We start from the raw sequence: 21524 nt of genomic DNA on the forward strand, positions 1-21524 counted from the left end.
CTAAAATGTCTCTGCAATAATGCAATTTCTTCTGTTACATTTTTTTAATACCACTTTAATCGCTGTTTAAAGGGGTCGATTTAACCATGTTAAATGAATGACCTTTAGTACATGTAACACTTTAGTACACTTTAGTTATGTCCTCAGCAGATCCTTACCCATTCAGTGACCTAATTCGTCTGGGCCGCAGTAACTAGGACATCTCATAGTTTAGATAAAGGTTCATCAATCATAATTGATAGTCCTTAACACTTAAAAACCCTCAAAACAAAACAGACAAAACCCAACATATTGACCCACCTCTAGGAAACTCCCAATGACAGATAACACTGAGCAAAGTCTCCTCATAGCAAATGATCCTCCTCACTATTGAAATCTCGAATGATCCGACCAAACTCCAGCTGATACATTAGAAATCATCACAAACTTTATTGACAAAGATATCAGGGGATTTCCTGTAGCGTACAGTACTACCGGAGATCACTATAAATATGTCAGGTTAATAAGTAAAAGTGACCTAGAAGCCGTCATGACACAATGAGTTTTTTTCCACAGGGACAGTTCACATATAAAGAGCTTGATAAGATACAAAGACATTTTCGAAAAGACAGCCGTACGATACACAAAACGTCCATTGTGAATGTTTAAAACGCTATAGGAAGGCAGAAACGAGAAGTGCTCGTCGGTTCACACACAAAAAAGTAGACATGATTGCGGCGAGGCTTGGTAAACAGTATATACTCATCGGTCTGGTTTTCCTACAGAGGTAAGAGGTAGCCTGGGTTTGCCTGCTTGCGTTCTGCTGCTGGAAGTGCCGTTTCTCTCATTCGGAGAGGTCTGTGGCAGTCTGGCTCATTGAGAGCTGGGTAATGCTGACGGTAACATAAGTAGGAGAAGACCAAGCCGAGGAGAGAGCCCACTAGCACATCTGGAAATACACAGGAGAGCACGTCATTGAGTAAGTTTACATACAAGCCATTACACTGGTAACACATAGGTAAAAATGAGGTTACTGAATTTGTTCAGATTTACATGTAAATTAATAAGCTGGTTATGCTAGAAGGCCACATGTACAAGACTTTATTAATGAATAATTTGGTGGTACGACTTTAAAATGTAATGTGACTGGAGTATTGATGCTTAAAATTCTGCTTTGAATTCACAGAAATACTAATAAAAAACAACAACAACAATATTATTATTATATATGGGTAATACTTTAACTAGAAGCACTTTTATGTCCTTTGATTTTATATATATATATATATATATATATATATATATATATATATATATATATATATATATATATATATATATATATATATATATATAGAATTTTGTTCAAATTTCTGTCAAACTAACCATAAAACATACTTTAAAAAAATTAACTACCTTTCTATTATATTTTTTTCATATTATTACACACCCAGAGTTTTAAACTTCAACAATGAAAATAATAATTTAAAATATTATTTAGCTGGGATCTATTCATGTATCTTAATAAAGCACTAGTGAAATAATTAAAATATTTTATGGTTATTAATGTGAGACTATCAATACTATTTTTTATACAAAATATAGCTGTCGCACAGTATCAGTGTCCTTTTCTCCTGTAATGTCGCTTTAAAAAGTTTGTGTGAAAGATTATTTAGCTGGTTTCTATGAAAAAGAATAGTGGCATCTGAGAGCATGCTCAAGATGGAGGGAATTTAAAGTTTTGTCAACAACACTTGAAGAAAAATCAAGGTAAATATTGCTCGATAAAGAAATACAGGAAATAATTTGTCTTGCTGGATGTGCAAACAGACGATGGTGGTCTGCTAATTCCTCAAAAGTTTTTCCATTTGGTTTGACAAACTATTGACCACTGCTGAGTGTTTATCCCATTGCAAAATGCAGCAAAAAGTCTTAGTAATAGTATGACTAAGTTGTGTAGATGTCGATACGGCACTTCGATAACACGACAAAGTAGGAAAACTCCACGTCTTTATGCGATGTGCATTTACTCGGGTTTGACTTTAGCTGCATTAAAGCAATAAAAAAAATCTAAATTTCGAAAATCATTGTGTTTTCTTAAAGTTTAGCTCATTTAAAACTGAAAATTCAGTCATTTACTCTCCTTTTACTTGTGACAAACCTGTTTGAGTTTCTTTCTTCTGATGAACACAAAAGAAAGTATTTAAAAAAAGGTTAGCAGTGGTTTCTGACATTCTTCAAAATATCCTCTTTTGTGTTCAACAGAAAACAACAACTTATAAATGTTTGGAACTACTTGAGGGTGAGTAAATAGTTTTTATTTTTCGGGTGTACTGTCTCTTTAATTGTACTCATTGAAACTGTGAATGTCAGTAGGGCAGTGATGTGGAATCACATTGTCACCTTGCCAGTGATGCTTGTAGTCACATGTTCTGGAGAGGGCGATCAGGATAGCGAAGAGGAGCGGGGTGAGGAAGGCACACAACCTCCAGGCTTTACCTTGACCTGCTGTGCTGAAACAGTGCAGCTTCCCTGCTACATATAGAGCCGTGAAGCCCAAACCTGCAAACGCAACTGTGACAGAAGGAAAAAAAAAAAAAAAAAAAAAAAACGGCTAGTCAGCTTCAAAACTACTACCACCAAACAGCTTAATATTTTAGAGTATGGAGCTGTTGAATGATCGTTTCTGATGGGCTATTACACATTCTACTGTGTGGAATTATTCTTTTGCACTTTCAGGATTTTGATTACATTACAATTGTAGAAAGTGCATAAACACTCACCCGGCCACTTTATTAGGTACACGTCCAACTGCTTGGTAAAGCAAATTTCTAATCAGCCAATCACATGGCAGCAACTCAATGCATTTAGACATGTAGACATGGTCAAGACGATCTGCTGCAGTTCAAACCAAGCATCAGAACGGAGGAGAAAGGTGATTTAAGTGACTTTGAACGTGGCATGGTCGTTGGTGCCGGACAGGCTGGTCTGAGTATTTCAGAAACTGCTGATCTGCTGAGATTTTCATGCACAACATCTTTAGGGTTTGCAGAGAATGATCAGAAAAAGAGAATATATCCAGTGAGTGGCAGTTCTGTGGGCATACATGCCTTGTTAATGCCAGAGATTAGAGGAGAATGGCCAGACTGGTTTCAGATGATAGAAAGGCAACAGTAACTCAAATAACCACTCACTACAACCGACGTATGCAGAAGAGCATCTCTGAACACACTACATCCGAGTATTGTTACTGACCATGTCCATCCCTTTATGTCCATCCCTTTATATCCATCCCACCAATCTTCTGATGGATCCTTCCAGCAGGATAACGTGCCTCTCTGGAATTTTCCAGTACCTTGCTGAATCTATGTAATTAATGATTAAGACAGTTCTGAATGCAAAAGAGGGTCCAACCCAAAACTCGTAAGGTGTACCCAATAAAGTGGCTGTTGAGTGCATATCCAAGTTCCATATATTCTTTTTCTAAAGTTTCCAATCCTGTGAAGTAGTCGAGAAGTAATTCAGATTTCTAATAGCCTTTAGATTCTCATTCTTAATAAACTTTTCTTCTGTAATCTTTATTTTGTAGCCCTGTACGGTTCGTTTTCAACGATATGGGAATTGCAATGGATCTATAAATACAAATGACTGAAAATGACCCAGATCGATTGGTTGAAAACCAAATTAGGTTGCAATATGCTTGATTTGATACAGATTGACTGCAGTGTTTAGGGAGAGTAAGAGACTTCTTACAAGAACATACATCTTAACAGATGTTTGAATAGTGGTGTACATAAAATAAGACAGTTAACTGCTATTCTTCATTATACATCAGGCATATTTATATAGATTTTATTGTATTAGATTTTTTTACTGTATTTGGATTGTAAACAAAGTCAATTAATGGTTTTTATACATCTATTGGTTTTTTGCAAACAATTCACTGTTTGAAGGTTTGAAAGTGAGTTGTATGTGAGCTTTATACATCACAACAATCAACAATTGCTGCTTTAAATAAATGATTTTCACAATCTATTTACTTCTAAGGCAGTCAAATGCAGCATTATCCTACATATTTCCTGATTTCACTTGAATTAAAAGAGGGCAATGAACAACATATTATGTAACCTGTATTTATATGAACTCTTACAGGATGAGTGTCCACTTGGAAAGCTCTTCCTGCCTTCCATTACTACATCTGGGTCTCCGCTACAGTGAAGCTCTGGGTTCATCTGGCCATCCGGAAAACAACGGTAGAAGAAATCAGGCCGAGGCCTGGTGGAAGAGAGAAATTGAGGTGTCTAGTCTCCTAATTGTTTTTTTTTTTCCTTTATGAAAGTCAAAGGTAGATTTACAAAACTAATAAAAAAATAATAATAATTAAATGACAAATTTCTATAAATTTGTTTACAAGACAAAGCCAGAATGTCTTTGTCTTAAAGTATTTGAAAGTGTACAGTGCATCAATATATGTATTCTGTGGTGCATCTGGTGCAAAGTTTACATTATAATAAGATGAATACACTCTTTTACCTTCCCACGGCGAGCTTGACTGCATTAGTGAAAACTCCATTTAACACCAGGGTCAAAGTCACAGCTGGGCCATAATAAAAAATACACAGAGAGACTTCCGTTAGCCGACAGTAACACTCAGGAGTATGAGATCATCATGTCTTTGTTATCTCTGTATTTTATCAGCTGCATTACACTATGATTTACATCACCATGAATAACCATGACTGAAAATCACACATTATGGTACATTTAATTTTATATGAATGACAAAATAATTATGATTAGAATACATCATATACATGAATATATTTTAATGAAACTTCTTTTTTAATCAGTTCATTTTACATGTAACTATTTATACGTTTGACACTATTCTCATTACTACTTTTATTATTATTGATGTGACAAGTAAAATTATATTTATTTAAATTAAACGTATGAACTAAATCTATTATTTTTAAAAATCTGTTAATTTCTTTGTGATATTTGTTTACTTATTTGACTTTATTAATCCCCAAAGGGAAATCCCCAAAGGCAAATTTTATAGATAAAATAAAGTTTCATGCTGTATATATAAAAACAATAATAAAAATGACATTCATACTGCACACCTTAGTTCCAAAACCAACAGGTGAACACTTGTCCATATCTAATAACTATTACAACTCAGCACAATTCATCTAACATGATTTTGGTTTTACAATCTGATCACTGTTGGTACAAATGACTTCCTGTATCTTTCTCTTTAACCCCGGGGTTGGCTTGATGTTGCACTGAAGGAGCTTGCACACCAGATTAATTCAACCCCGGTGTTACAGAGAAAGATACAGGAAGTCATTTTTATCAACAGTGATTCGTTTATGATTATGACCACGGTTTTATTTGTTTATTATACTTAATTAGATTTAATTTGTTAACCATAAATATTTTAAAATATTACATGAACACAACTATGCTACAATTCATGTAAATTATATAAAATATATAAATAATTGTCCCCAGTTATAAGCATTTTATATATGTAAATATAAATATATATCATCATATTTACTATTGAACTGTACTATGATTGATTCAACATATAAATAAAAATGTATTTTTAATTACTCCTATGAGTTATACATGACAACACATCATGTTAAGTTAAATTTAAGTGTATTTAAGTGTATTTTAAGCATTTTAACTCCACATATTATGTCCTTTATATGCCTCATATTATATTTTTATAGATAAACAATTATTAGATTTAACATTTTAGTATACTATAGTAGAACACCATTTTCATGCACTTCTCACCCAGAGACGCCTCTTTTAAATCTCCCTTTCCACCTTGTTTCAAGAAGGCAAATAAGAAAATAACCAGCAGTGGCGTGAAGAGGGCGATGGCCTGTTTGAGGAAGTTAATCAGAAACATATAAGTAAATGAATTTCCCCTTCATCATAATCATCATCACATCCCTGCTTTGTATATTCAAATGCACTTTCAAAACTGAAAAACGTGCTACAAGCACTCACAAACATGAAGCGTGTAGGAACACGGTCCTTTTTAACAGGGTGAAACTTATAGAGCCAGAGCTCCTCCGGCTGGATCTCACGGCTGAATGGAGGAAGTTCCTCTGTAACTCTGCAAAAAACACAAAACACGCTTAAACTACAAAGAAAACACATCTACCAAATAAATTCCAGCATGTGCATCAACAAAAGTCATGTCATTTTGTTTAAACAGATCATAGGATAACATAATTGGGTGCAATGTACAGCTGCACAATATATCCTTCAGCATCAATATCGCAATGTGTAAATCTGCAATAGTCTGTTAGACTCCACTGAAAACCATAATGTTATTTTTTATTTTTATCTTTGTTCTATCGTTTTCATCTGTGCTTTATATGATATTATTTTGTGTATTTTTGTATCATATTTAATGCAGATGCACTTCTCAAAAAATAATCACAGTCAATTTTTCTATTTATATTACAATATATATCACAGAAAAACAAAATATCCTTATGTCAGTTTTATCCAATATCGTTGGATTTACTGTTGTTTTTGGCGGCTAGTTTTAATTTTATTTTTAGTCTAGTCTTTGTGTTTAGTTTTTATTAGTTTTAGCAAAATGTTTTTCAGTCAAAGAAAATGAAAAGAAATTTAGTCTTTTTTTTATCAGCAATTTTGCATTATAAATTGAATGTAGTTATTGTCACATGATCACCATTTTCATCGCATCCAGTCTCATTTTTGTAAAAGTTCGTTGATGACTATATTTAGTCATAATTTTCATTGACAAAATAACACTAGTGCATGGGAATGACATTAATGGACAGACAATGGACCTGACCATATTGTAAAATATCTGAAATGTTGTTTTGGTCATTCTACAATCTGCGCTCTATCAGAACTGACTCGCACCTCCAAAATCACTGTGCGTTCATTGCGTTTCATCTTCATCTTCTAAGTAGGCCTGACACAACATCTATTTTTTTGTACAATATATTGCCCCAAAATATATTGCGATAAACAATATTATTGTCATTTTAAGACCATTTTTTGGTACTCATTATATAATGCCAGAATGATGACATAATATCATCACAGAGTTCACTCATCCAAAGAATACATCATATTTTGCTGTTAAGATTATTTATTTAAAGTCATTTTATCAATTTAATAATTAGGTATTGGACTCAGAATGTGAAAACGCATATCCTAAATAAAAAAAATGTTAATAAAAAAACTGTAAGAGACTATCTGCCACCGATCTATTTTCTGTTGTCAGACACCCACATTAAAATATACTATAGTAATATACAGTAAATACTATAGTGCTTTTAACCATACTGACACCTCCAAATAGAGTTAAAGATGTTGCGCAATCAGCTAAGGTCTTGCTAGATTTGTTTTCTCTGTATGCACGATATAGATTGCATCAACAAAAATAATTAAGGTTATGTTCATGTGTTGTGTGATAAGTTGATATATTGATTATTGCGACAGGCCTATTTCTGAGGTGCAAGTAATTAATTATATAAGAAAAAAGCCAACAGTGGCTTTTTCTACCAAGGAAAATAGTTTTTTTTTCTTTTTGATATTTGCTGTCAGTTTATCAGGAAGTGACAAATGTTGAACTCTTTAACTCTATTAGATATAAACCGTGCTTTATTCTTTAACTTATGCGATATTCCAGTTTTGGTCATAAGTTTAATTGGCATGTTTGGATGGAAACATAGCTCATTTATTGAAACAATCCTCATTTTCACAACACAAACACAACCGTCACTCACTTTATATAGCAGTAAGCTCGTGAGAACATTACAAAAGACAAGCATAACAGGTTATGAATGACGCATCTGTCAAACCCAGAGAAATACTTCAGGACAAATGTACAGTAAGAGCTGATTTGAAATTTCATAATACAAGTCAAAAATAAGAGTACTTACAGAAACAGACCCAAGAGCAGCAGCCGTACAGCAACTTCAGCAATGAAGCCATTATCAATAGTCTTCCTCATCTTTGGTCTTGGTTTGTCATTGAAGTCACCTGCTCCTAAAACCTGGAAGAAAGTGGAAGATTATCATTGTAATAATCTGATGTGTCTATGTGGATACACTAAATAACATATAAGAGAATAAAAAAAAACCTTAAAGTGACAGTTCACCCAAAAACTAACATATCTTATTTCGTGGAAAGAAACTTAAACAGGTTTGTAACAAATGGATGAAGAGTAACTAATGACTAAAGTTTCATTTTTGGATGAACCAATTCATTAATCACCAACAACCTTCCACCAACATTACATGAGTTTGAGGAGATATTATGGGGAAGCTGGTTAGTATTATAAACCCAAACCACTAGAGTGCCCAAATGGGGAGTTAATGTTACATTTGTCGCACCTTAAGCACAAAAGCCTGTGAGAAAATCCAGTTTGAGATGGTATCTGGTTTCTAGTTGGTCATTGACAGACATTTCAATCTGGTTAGCAAGCTACTATGTTCCAAAAACTGCCTGACCAATAATTATAATCAGCCAAATGTTGATTTGTAGATGAAAACCAACTAATCAGTGAGGGACCAGCTACTGACTACAAAGTAAGACCTGCTAGTTTCTTGCTACCTAATGACCACTTTAAATGAGCTAGAAGCTCTACACTGTTCCAGAGTATTGTTTATGGTGCAAGATGCCAGTTTAAACGAACATACACACTTAAACTGTCAGGCGTGTTGCTGGGCTACAACTTTAACTATCACAATGTTGTTTTTCCCCAAAATAAATGTCTAGATTCTAGTTGATGGTTATGGTTAAAACTGAGGTAAAGTTGGTTTTATATTCCCACATTCATTCATTTTTGAACAGTGACAACATGTGGTATGAACTCTACATTATTACCATGCTAGTTTCAATATTAGCATATCTGAAATTGCATGCAAGTGTGACTTCAAAACAACATTAGCACTATTTAACTGACTGTGAACAATGTTGTACTTTGATAGTCATTGGCCGATAATATCATGTACCTGCTTAGAATTTGCAAAGAATACTTTTCTGAAATTATATTATCAATGAGAAAGTAGTAATGTGTGACTATAAAACCAACTTTACCTCAGTATTACTACAAACTGGTTGAGCTGGAATAAGTAACAAACCAGCTTAAAAGAAAAATCAACCTAACAACCAAGTTAAACCAGCTGATGTAGTTAGTCTGGTGGCTAACTAATGACTACTCTGGATGAGCTAAAAACCATGCAGCTTGTTCCAGAGACCAGTTTAGTCAGCTCAAGATGGTAACTGCCAGGTCTGCTGGTTGAAGATGTTCTTAAAACAACGAGAAACCAGTAACCACCTTAGAAACTATTCAGTTTATCAGTACAGAACTGTTAAAAAGTCCTTATCTAGATTCTAAATTGTTATTAGTTGACACCCACCATTTTGCAAAACCCACTTTAACTTAAGTACGTCTAGCTAGCAGTTGATAATCAAGTAATGACCACATCAAATCAGTTTTAACCATCTACCATGTTCCCAAAACCAGTTTAACCAGGTAAAGAAAGTGTGAACAGCTGGCAGACACAGTCTGACGATGATCTAAACAACGTATACAAGCTGTCAAATGTGACTAGTCTAAAATTGACATTTACAACTACAAGAAACCAGCTACCATGTTTCAAAATGCAGCTAAATGTAGCGTTTTATTTCTCAAAACAGAAAGCAAGGGTCGATATCTCCAAGTGAAACAGCCAGAGCACCACTATAGAGGTAAACTGTGAATCCCTGAGCAGATGTGCCGACACCAGTCGCGACCCTCCGCGGCACATCTGTGATATTATTTGCTTACGAACATTTCCGCAAACACGACATCGCGCATCCTCCGTCCATTGTCTGCAGCGCGGGCTTGAATACAGACCTTCGGATTCTTTCCTTTTCCGTCTAAACCGTCGCCTCGTCGGCTGTTGAGAGCAGCCACCGGAGCAGAACCTCGTGATGTCTATCATATATATTTGACATGTCCAGCAGCCGCAGAAGATGAGCAGCGATGAAGAGCAGCTCTGACGAGGCACTGCGAACACTGACATGAACACGTCAGTACTCTCAGTGATGCTCGAATCGCGAGGGAGTCGGTTGGTTGAATGGGTTCTATTGAACGAATCAATCGAGTCGATTCGCAGAGCGAAAGACTAGTTTGTAAAAAAAAAAAAAAAAGCTATATTTTGATTTTGAGGGATTACAAAAATATTCCTAACCAAAGCACCATCTTACCTAAGTTGTTATCAGTCTCAATAAGTCCTACGATTGTATTATTATTTTTGATCAAATTAATGATTTCTGACTGGACTGGAGTCATGAAATACATAGATTTTTTTATTATTTTAAAATACAATTTCTAAAATATATTGAACAAATAATGAAAATTTAGGTGTTTTTAGGCGCTCTGCTACGGCCACTGTTTTCTGCACAAGTTTCATGTGGTTAATTATTTATTCAAACCTTCGTGCAATTTGAATAATTTAACCAAATATTACCTTTTGAACCTCTGTGCGATGGCACTAATGAATCGATTCACATGAATGAAACATCCAAATCATAAATCATCATGATTCAAGCGCCCTCTAGAGATTCTCGAAAGCATGACAATCTGTGTAAAAGCATAGCCTACACTCACCGGTCACTTTATTAGGTACACCTTACTAGTACCAGGTTGGACCCCTTTTGCCTTCGGGACTGCCTTAATCCTCCTTCGTAGTATAGATTTAACAAGGTTCTGAAAATATTCCCCAAAGATTTTGGTCCATATTGACATGATAGCATCATGCAGTTGCTGCAGAATTGTCGGCTGCACATCCATGATGTGAATCTCCCATTCCACCACATCCCAAAAGTGCTATTGTGTTGAGATCTGGTGACTGTGGAGGCCATTTGAGAACAGTGAACTCATTGTCATGTTCAGGAAACCAGTCTGATATGATTAGGCTAGGGTATTGACATGATGCATTATTGGTACTGATGGGCCCAAAGTGTGTCAAGAAAATATCCCCCACACCATTACACCACCACCACCACCACCACCAGCCTGAACCATTGATACAAGGCAGGATGGTTACATTTACAAGGCGATGCTTTCATGTTGTTGATGCCAAGTTCTGAACCATCCGAATGTCATAGCAGAAATCAATACTCATCAGACCAGGCAAAGTTTTTACAGTCTTCTATTGTCCAATTTTAATGAGCCTGTGTGAATTGTAGCCTCAGTTTTTTTGTTCTTAGCTGACAGGAGTGGCACTCAGTGTGGTCTTCTGCTGCTGTAGCTCATCCGCCTCAAGGTTCGCTGTGTTGTGCGTTCAGAGATGCTCTTCTGCATACCTCGATTGTAACAAGTGGTTATTTGAGTTACTGTTGCCTTATCAGCTTGAACCACTTTGGTCATTCTGCTCTGATCACTAGCATTAACAAGGCACTTGCATCCACAGAACTGCCGCTTACTGGATATCTCAATAAATCAGCAGTTTCTGAAATACTCAGACCAGCCCATCTGGCACAAACAACCATACCACATTAAAAGTCACTTAAATCACCTTTTTCCTCCATTTGATGCTCGGTTTGAACTGCAGCAGATCGTTTTGACCACGTCTACATGCCTTAATGCATTGAGCTGCTGCCATGTGATTGGCTGATTAGAAATCTACCTTAACGAGCTGCAAGACAGGTGTACCTAATAAAGTGGCCGGTGAGTGTATTTCCCTCATAAACTATATTCTACCAAAAATAAATACTCAGCGATACACACTTTTAGCAAACTGAAATATGTGATGTCATCAATGAAGACAAACTCGATTCAAATGCGGATTCAAAGAAACAGTTGAACATTCATTACAGTTTATTGAAGTCAAACCAGGCAAGTCTGAAAACGTTTAAATCTGTGGAATGTCGCTTAAAGTACTCTCAGAATAGTTTATGAATTCTGAAGAAATACATCTGAAAAGTTGGTCAAATAAAATACAAGAAAAGAAAATGTACAAAATGTTTTCTACGTTCACAAACATTCAGAAGCAATATTACAAGCATTCTTATGACACTACAATATAATGACAATGGAGTTCTGTTGGTGTTGTTTTTTTTTTTTTTTCATTTTTTGTTTTTCATTTCCGACTATGTACAATTGATCAAGCATCATTCTCATACACAATGCAATGACACAGGCTAAATAACATAGCCAAAAAAATTACTATCCATGAAGTACATCATTAGAAAACTTGGAGAGGACATACATTCTACCCAAGCCATATCATTTAGGATACGTTTTATTCAGTTGGAGTGTGTGATGGTATTTCAATGCGCGTGGTGAAAAATATTACAAGAACACATTAATCTTTACACAAACTCTGTAACTCAGTAGCAAGAATTAGTAAACAGTCTATTTAAAAGGAATGTGAAATCAGTACACGGAAATCAAAGTGTAAGCTGGTAGGACACCGCCTTTAGTAAATTTAGTTAACACAAAGAACATGCTCGGATAGCACAAAATGATAATGACACCTTTAAATACACAAAGAAAATGTACACAAAATACAGTGCACTGACACTAAACACTGGAATCAATGGAGGTAATACACTTTTTAACATTTGATGTGGAGAAAAATCGATAATCAGTTACAGTCAGATCAGTGATTGAAGAAAATGTCACAAAAAAAAAAGACGTCCCGCATGGGTTAAAAACCGATGATAAAAATATCATTGGCAATTTCTAGTGATTATCCATGTTGGATGAAACATACAAAGAAGAAAAGTAAAATGAATAGTACCAAAAGTGACCAGGCATAACAAACCAGCCAACTGCATTTTCTTGATATTTTACGTTATAAACATAAGGGCAAACATTGGTATTATAAGAACAAAAGTGCCTACGATTTTTAAAAATAAAAGCAAGCTATATAAAAATAAATGTAAACTATAAAAATATCACATATCAGAAGATAAACAAGCAAAAAAAGAAGAAAAAAGACCCAAAATGCCTTCCTTGTTTCAAAGATGCAGATGCAAGTAAGAGCATACGATATTTTCATAAACATACAAATCTCAGTTTGGCAGTAAATCAACAAGATTTCTAATATTTGTCGTCGGATGCAAGAATCTAGCACAGATATCAATGGAAGCTGGTTTCTGCGAAGGAATTGGTGTTAAAATGGGTAATTGTTACTTTTTAAGCTCAATTCTGACTTCCAACTTTAAGTTAACTTCACTTAATTTCTCAATTGAAATTTGAGTTGCAAGACAAAAACTTGCAGATGAAAATCTGAATTATGAAGTGAAAACCTTAGAAAAAATTAGAAATGGTAAAGTTAAAGTTGCAAATCTGAATTTCAAACTGGTGAAATCTGATTTTTAATTTGAAGAAATAACGTTTACTCTTATTAGCGAATACAAAACTAAATTGAAATTGTGGTTTTTGAGAGGAAGGCAGGTCACAATTGAGTAAAAATGACAGAATTATTAGTTATAATCTCAGCAATATGATGAATTGTGAAAAGGTTAATAAACTTACAAGCCTGAAAACAATTGAAATTTGAGTTCCTTCCAACTTTCGGTTAAATTCAGTTACCTCTCCTCAAACTGAATCAGAGTTGACAGTCAGATCTGCATAACAACCTCAGAACTGTAATTTAATTTGGCAGATTTATTGCATTACTTTTTGATTACAATTCTGAGGTTGTTATGTAGATCTGACTGTCAATTCTGATTACATTTGCGGTGAGTTAAGTGAAGTTAACCCAAAGTTGGAAAGAACTCAAATTTGAATTATTTTCAGGGTTGTAACTTAAGTTCATTAGCTTTTTGTAATCATAATGGTAAAATCTTAGCCATATGATGATGATAATGATCAATTGTGGAAACAAACTTACAACCCTAAAAACAATTGAAGTTTGATTTGCAAGACAAAAAAACAAACAAACAAACAAACAAAATGAAATTTATATGTGAAGGGAAAACGTCAGAAATGTGAGAAATAATCAAATGCTTGGCATTAAAAGTGGCAAATTTGAATTTTAACCCTTGAAATCTGATTTTTTAATTAGAAGAAATCACATTTACTCTTTTTAATTTTCACAATTAACATTTTTCTCTGATTTGTCAAAGGAAAAAAAAGTAAAACTTTATTTTGATGGTTCCTATTGCACATTTTGTTGACCAAAGTTGCATTGCCAATTACTCGTCATTTGAGTATTAGTAGACTGGCTGCTTTGTTGATACTGCTCTTTCAACAGACATTTAACTGACTATAAGAAACTTTGCAAGTACATTAACTTACACTAACCTCACAGTCTACTTATAATCTATAGAGAATTAGCTGCATGTATATGCAATGCAACTTCAATTCAACAAAAAAGCGTTAAAAGGGACCATTAAAATAAAGTAATACCGAAAAAAGCTAGAATTGTGAAATCTCTAAGTGATACTCACTGTAGAGCTACATGGGCAGAGCTCCAGCTCCTCTTTGCAGCACTTCTTCTACAAGTGAGGTCACTGGGGATTGGGGTTAGAGGCGGGGTAGGTGTACACATCAAAACAGCTTCTAGGAGGAGGAGCTGGAGCTCAAACTCATCCTCATTGGAGTGAGCTCCACCCAAGTAAGCTCTGCAGCGAGCACCCAAATCACAGTAACCTCATTTCTTTTTTTAAATTCTGTGGCAGAGAGAAGCTTCCACTGATATCCTTCAATAACACTCCATTGAGACCAAAAAAAAAAAAACTAAGAATAAATATAGAAATGAACAAAGGCAGAATGGGCATCATGATTCAAGTAAAATGAAACTTGCAGCGCTTTCCCTCCTTTCCATAAAGTGACAAACATACTGGTGGTGGCGTCTCACATATAATACTTGTACTGTGGTCTATAAAAAGTTCATGGTGAAATGACTAAATATTACGTATACGAAGCCCATGTGCCGAAGCCGTCGAGATCTAGTCTTCATCCGCACAGCTACCAGTAACTAGAGAGTAACAGTTCCACTTTACAGCACAGGCAAAGCTATTGAGTAGATTCACATCAAGTACAAATCACACAGAGGATTATGCTACACTCTGCTGTCAGTTGTACAGCCTCTTCCACGTTAGTTTAGCAAAGTCATCACAACTAAACAGAATCCGAAAGAGATACCAAACAAAAATCTTTGAAATGAGTCTTGACTGTACAGCAATATAGTAGGTGTGAAACCAAAATAAGAAAGGCGGATATTTACACTCGGGAAAATGAAAATTGAAACAAATCGGGAAAACAAAATCACATTAAAGATTGTACTCACAGTCTTACAACTTGCGCTGCTTGTAAAAATGATAAGCGTTCCTCATGTGTGTGTGTGTGAAATTACGCACTGGCACCTGGTCAATACTCACAATGGTAAATATCTGTTTAAGACACATGGCAGTGTTGGAGTATATGTGGTTTAACACTACACCGTCAAACGTTACTGTTGTACACGTCAGAACTGATCTTGTCGGCGGCCGATGGTTATTTACTAACACTTTTAACTCTTTAATTACGCTGCGTCTTTACTCGATGGAGCGGAAGATGACGGCAATACAGTACCGGCCAAGCAATAATGTAATTTCGCTGACAAAAAGGGCACATATACAACAATACGATAAGTGATATCAAATTGACTAATACAGATGAATAATACTGTACATTGTGAATGGATGTAAACATCGACATAAATATATTAATGATTATATATCTTACAAATCACAAACTCACTGGAATGGGGCGGCAGTTGAACAAACCTCGTATGTCTTTTGAATCGATCATTTTTTTTGTCGTTGTTTTGTTTTATTTCGATGTTACACGAGAGGCTCGTATTTGGACATGTAGTGAAATCCTACCGGCGAGGGGCGAACGGTTGCGCCCGACACATATTACAACAGTCTTTGCTATTTACATGAGGTACATAAATAAAGTTCTTGGTTTAAAGTGTTTATAGAGTGTTTTTTTAAGTACCATATATATGGAAACTGACCTTGCCGCTGAAGGCGTCTTTTAACCGAGGCGTTTTGTTTGTGTTTTTTGCCGAAACAAAGCACGTCTGAAAATTAGCTGTGAAATTTTGCTTATAAAACCAGAAATGAGTCGCTTACGTTGTTACATAAGCCCGTATGAAATTGACGTGAGGCCGTAAATTGTGATATGTTTGAAAAAATTCATACCAGATTTGGAATGAATCAAACCGGTTCATCGAGTCCACTTGGGTTAATTGAGAAGTGGACCAGCGAGCTGCATGTGTCGACTACTTTCAACTTTCGTGGAACTTGATGTGGTTTTCTGAAGCTTTGGCCAAATCACTCCCCGTCTCCTGTTTCTTCCTCCTCCTCTTCCTCTTCCTCATTGGCGTTGCCGTCAAGTGGCTCCTTCTTTACAGTGACCTGGCTGCGGTTCGCCTGGGGTCCTAAGGGTCTCTTGGGGTCGTGGTTGGAGCAGCAGGGCTGTTTGTCGAGCGCAGACACTGCCAGCTGTCCTCTCTCATGCTCTCGGCAGAAGGAAGCGGGACAGAAGTGACAGAAAGAGGTGGCGGTGCGCTGGCAAACACTGCACTGATGCCAGGGGCATTCCCATCGTCCTGCGAGAGAGACACACAAAAAACAGATCTATCACATAACACAAAAACCAAGCTTAAGAAAACTTTTTACAATTCTCAATTTTTACAATTCCTTCTCCGTTCTGTAGTTGTTGTTTTTCTCAACACCTTCTTCTGACTGTTTTGGATTATTAATGGACTGTAATGGCCCGTTTCCACTGAGTGGTAGGGTACAGTATGCTTTTATGGCTGTTTCAACGGTCAAGTACCTAAAAGCGAACCGTACCATATCACTTTTTTTGGCCCGTTTCCACTGAGGTACAGTACAGTACAGGTGGGTACGGTTCACCTTTATCAAGCTCGCATTTCCACTGCCAAAAGAGTACCCTTTTGGTGGGCGTGGTGTACAACAAAGTTACAGACAAAGTCATTTTTGCTTGAGGAAATGTCAGTAAAGCCATTAGGGTCGTTCACATATCATATGAGAAGCACTTCTCACAAAACAGATGCTTTAAACACATTAGCACTTGTGTAAAAATGTTCATCTATGGACAGGATTTGATTATAACTGCAGATCAATGAGTGCGAAATAGCCTACTGTAAAATGATTAAATAAATGCAACATAAATGAACACATACAGACCCTTACAGTCTCTGGTGTTATCAATTACAGAAAAACTACACACAACATGTATTTAGTCCTTTTTTGGGTTCAAAAACAACTTGAAATATAGCCCACAATCAGTGCAAACCTCTCATATGTGTATTTAATCTTCAGCAGCATGTGTAGTCTCTTGTTAGAGAGTAATTCCGTCATTCCAAATTCATAATAGTCCAAAGGGTGAGGATAATAATTAAACATGGCAGTATGTTCATCTTTTAGGGTGCAGAATCATCATTTGCTGCAGTTTTTTTTCAGTTTCACCTTTGTTTTTCCTGTAAGGATCGGATATCAAAGCGCTTCAAAAATCAAGTGCACATTATTAATCTGAGCTCAAAAAGTTTGTTGTTTCAAGTATAGACGCGTGATCGCAAGCTCTCTGGAGAAAGTGAAGCCGCTCGCACTTTTAGACGGGCTCATAAAACAACAACAGGATACAGCAGATTTTATTCTTCTTGCCTTTATGGCTGTTCATTAAGACGATGACAAGGTTTGTTTGGGCTAGGGTCGACTATTGCTTGTTTTTATATGTATATATTATTACGGTTTAATGTCTCAGCTGTGTTTTTAAAAATGGTGGTTTTTGTTTTATTTCTCCTGATTCTGTGAGTGACGCATCTCTGTAAACCAATAGCGTGTATAGCTCCGCCATATGATACCCTTTGGGCCTGTTGGTACACAAAGGGTGAGCTAAAAGTGGTACGGTACGGTTCGCTTTTAGGTACCCTTTGACAGTTGAAACGGTCATTAAAAAAAACAAAAAACAAAACAAAAAAATACCGAACCATTCTGTACCATTCAGTGAAAATGGGCCATTTGGGTACCCTTTCGGAAGGGTACCTAGCACAACAAAAGGGTACCAAAAAGTGGAGCAAGATGCGCAGCTGAATGCTATGGGTTAAGAGAGATATGTCACTTGCTCATGAACAAGCAGGAGAATGAAAACAAAAAAAGGGTCATTTTTAAATTCACAGCCGAGACATTACACCGTATTTTTATATACATATAATATCAAGCCATGGTCGACCCAAGCTCAAACAAACCTTGTCGTCGTCATGATAAACAGTCACAAAGCCAAGATGAAAAGCAGAACTAGCCCATGCCGGTTTAGCTTTTTCGCTTGCGCTCGCTGATCGTCTATATTTGGAATAATGAACTTCTTGAGCTGATAATAATAACGTGTGCATGATTACTCAAGTGGTTCTGACATCCGATCCTTTCAAAAACGAACAAACACGGGAGTGATGTGCGAAAAGACAAAAGAGAAGCTCAACAAAAAGCAAATGATTGTTTTATCAACCTAAAACATTAACAAACTGCCATGTTTAATTATTCCTTTTTTTTAAATGCACTGTTATTATGATTATATTCACAAAATATTTCAATATTTTACAACCCATTTTGTCATGCAGGTTTTCTGTCTGATATACATTATTTTACATCTCGATTTTACAACATGATGTGATAATGTGGTCAAAATGAAGAATCATTTTACACAGAAGAATAATAATGGCAGAGCAACACAATCAATTACCAGAAGAGACCGTTTAGTCTTTTAGCAGTTTAGTCTTCTCAGTTAGAGCCAGTCATTTCTGGACTATGGATGATTCAACATTCAAATACAAGTTAATGTAAGGTAATGTAATGTCATGTGTAAATCTTTTATCTAGCTATACGTTTTGTCTTTTTGGTGTATGTAACTTTACTGTTATTGTGTGTATAATATTGCGTTTTTTTTTTTTTTTTCGCGTTTTTAAAATCTGTCAGGAGGAAACAGATGAAAGTTAGCTCTGGTGACTAACCCTGGCCTAATTACAGTTTTATTGTTCATTAATGAGCATTGTCCCTGCTAAATAAAATAAATTTCAGAATTCCAAATAGTAAATGTAAATAATTTTGATAAGAGATTCTTGCTTGCATGCATCCATCCTTTCTTTTTGGACTTCAATACCTCACTTCTGTCCAAGAAAATAAGGCTCGCATGTATTAGCTGATAACAATAATAATGACGACAACAACAACATTTAAATACATTTTAAGACTTATTGATACATCCTAAAAGTGATATACTAATCAAAATTTTAAACATTATTTTTGTAGAAATCTCAATTCCCATTAAGCACCATGAAACGAATCAATAAAATCAGCTAGAAAAGAGCTACATGGAGTGATGGACAACACATACCATATGGAGGTTTGCTCAGGTTGAGGCAGAGGAGATGGTAAGCCTTCGGACAGTCCTTTTTATCACACATGACCAGCTCTCCTCCTTCACCACAGCAGTAGCAGTAAAGCTCGTGGGTCTGCTTGCTTTCAGTCTTCAGCTTGCGCTTCTTGGGCTTCAGTTTAGCATTGCGCACCTTCTCCTCCCGCTCCATAACCACTGCACTCTACATGAAGACAAGGTTTAAGACAGGATTCAAGATCAGCCGATAGATGCTCCAGTGAAAAAAAAAAGAAAAGAAAAAAACAATGCGCAATGTCATTTGAAATTAAAGTGACAGTTACTAAAATGGCAAATTGGGTGAGTTGAAACTGATTTTAAGTCTCAAAATGCCTGCCTGCGGGCCATTTACGGCCTGCCCTCCTCCCTCCAGCCCACAATTGACATTAAAAATATGACAAGATTTGACCCGCCAAAGCATATTTTTAAACCACTATCATTGTTGTGCAGTTGCATCTTACCACTTGGGGTTTTGACCTGCCACCAAGTCGACATTTATAGTACTGCATACAGATTCGTTTTACTTTCATTTTCTCTGTGTACGGTCGAAAGTAACACACATGAATTTGAATTCTATGTCCGTAAGTGCTCTATTTTTACTAAAGCTATATTTTTGTAAGTATTCAAAAGTTATTTGATTATTAACAGTTTTATACTGCTTTTATTTTGTTGTACAAACACTTCTTCATGGCTTACACATTATGCTGGTGGTGTAACAATAATGATAATTTTGCTAATATTCAAATAATCTCATTTTAATAGATTTTCCTCATATACATATTAAGATTTGCATAAAAACTATGTACATTAGTAAAATGACACTGCTAGTTGAATTAAACTTGTTAAAGTACATGTGAATATGTACACACTTTTCCCATCTTTGTTGTAGTTTTACAAAAAAGAAAAGATATTGGGAAGAACAATAGCCAGTAAATTCACTTAAGTTACCCAAACTGCTTTCTGCTGTTCCTATGCTTTTACACAATACATTTGGTTGAGACAGAATAATAATTATTATGCCATTATTAGTTGTTTTTTCACAGCTTTTAAACTACTTTTCGATATGTACTAGGGGTGTAACGATTTATTGTTGTACGATTTATTGCGATGCAAAAATGTCTCGATATGCATCGTGGCGTTATGACGATTTGATTACGATATGACGTCCGTTTTCTCTTATTAGTTGTGCTGTTTGCACGTGAGCTACGTTCCACCTGCTGTCGCACGTGAGTTCAGATTGCAGCAGCAGTAATGTTAGCAGACCAAGATGAGTGAAGTTGAAATAGAGGATGGCGCATCCTCTCAAAATCAGACGTCTGGCAACATTTCGGTTGTACAGTCATTGCTTTAGACTCGTCCGCTTTTTGACACGCATACTGGGTCAAACATAGCCGAAGTTTTAAAGTCTTCACAGTGATTTACATACTTTGCACAGCGACATGGATACCTCCTAATGGTGTTGAAAGAGTCACACACTGTATTTATGAGGTACAATTTACCCTAAAATGTCATTCTGTCTTCATATAATGATGTATTGGCGGCCGCAAAATCACACATGACGTGAGCTGTTACTACAGAGGGCGGACTATGATAGACGCGCGCGTATGGCAAGCCGTTTTAGCATTTAAACCTTTGATCTGACTATCCATAAATATATTTAGAGATATCTCTAATTATATATTGACTAGTCATAATTATAATTCGACTAGTCAAAATATAATTAGAGATATTTCTAAATGAATTTAATTAAATATGAATTAAATATATTTATGGATAGTCAGAACAAAGGTTTAAATGCTAAAACGGCTTGCCATACGCGCGCGTCTGCTTCAGTGAACAGAACCTGGGGGGTATTCCAGAAAGCTGGGTTAACTTACCATCTGCTAAAACCTAAACTCTCGGTTGATTTACCCAAAACCTGCTTACCGCGAGTATGTTGGTTCCAAAACAGGTGACAAGAGTTAGTTAAATCAACCTCCTGAAGATAACCGCGGGTTAATGCGCGTGCACGGCACACACCTGAAGGCATTTTCAGTAGATCGCCGAATTCACGAGTCACCATAGAAAGTCACGGTAAGAAAAAAAGGGC

At 35.9% G+C, this 21524-nt stretch overlaps 2 protein-coding genes across 44 annotated transcripts in view; both read right to left on the minus strand.

Annotated features, from left to right (window-relative positions):
* Nucleotides 1–405: 405 nt before the first annotated feature.
* plpp5 (phospholipid phosphatase 5) lies at nt 406–11595 on the minus strand. 7 transcript variants are annotated; one of them, XM_087269241.1, is made up of 9 exons: nt 9527–9796; nt 8385–8795; nt 7932–8044; nt 6010–6118; nt 5791–5881; nt 4513–4576; nt 4130–4254; nt 2383–2553; nt 406–928 (listed from the first exon to the last, which is right to left on the minus strand). In XM_087269241.1, the coding sequence occupies exons 3-9, from the start codon at nt 8000–8002 to the stop codon at nt 759–761; spliced, it is 801 nt and encodes a 266-aa protein (XP_087125367.1). In that variant the 5' UTR covers nt 8003–8044; nt 8385–8795; nt 9527–9796; the 3' UTR covers nt 406–758. The 7 variants fall into 7 exon arrangements, with proteins under 7 accessions (XP_087125367.1, XP_087125365.1, NP_001417792.1 ...); XM_087269239.1 differs by lacking the exons at nt 8385–8795; nt 9527–9796 and adding an exon at nt 11559–11595; NM_001430863.1 differs by lacking the exons at nt 8385–8795; nt 9527–9796 and adding an exon at nt 9893–10072.
* A 247-nt stretch (nt 11596–11842) lies between these two features.
* Nucleotides 11843–21524, minus strand: part of nsd3 (nuclear receptor binding SET domain protein 3) — a 49244-nt gene continuing 39562 nt past the window's right edge. For 12 of the 37 annotated variants that reach the window (XM_087270479.1, XM_087270474.1, XM_087270470.1 and 9 more), the window contains 2 exons: nt 19397–19601; nt 11843–16592 (listed from right to left, as the gene is read on the minus strand). In XM_087270479.1, coding sequence (XP_087126605.1) covers nt 16315–16592; nt 19397–19601 — 483 coding nt within the window. In that variant the 3' untranslated portion in view covers nt 11843–16314. The remainder of the gene's footprint in view (nt 16593–19396; nt 19602–21524) is intronic. The other 25 variants (XR_015501031.1, XR_015501025.1, XR_015501017.1 and 22 more) reach the window with 5 other exon arrangements.

Source organism: Danio rerio, chromosome 10, assembly GCF_052040795.2.
Source record: "Danio rerio strain M-AB ecotype USA chromosome 10, GRCz13ab, whole genome shotgun sequence".
Lineage (NCBI taxonomy): Eukaryota > Metazoa > Chordata > Actinopteri > Cypriniformes > Danionidae > Danio > Danio rerio.

Excerpts from the sequence above, each read along its gene's own strand:
- plpp5 (XM_087269238.1), bottom strand. The coding sequence starts at position 9,853 with ATGCGCGATGTCGTGTTTGCGGAAATGTTC. Across the intron at positions 6,119-7,931 it reads CTGCTCTTGGGTCTGTTTCT|AGTTACAGAGGAACTTCCTC; the intron begins GTAAGTACTCTT and ends TGTTTTTTGCAG. Across the intron at positions 4,577-5,790 it reads TTTAAAAGAGGCGTCTCTGG|CTGTGACTTTGACCCTGGTG; the intron begins GTGAGAAGTGCA and ends ATTATGGCCCAG.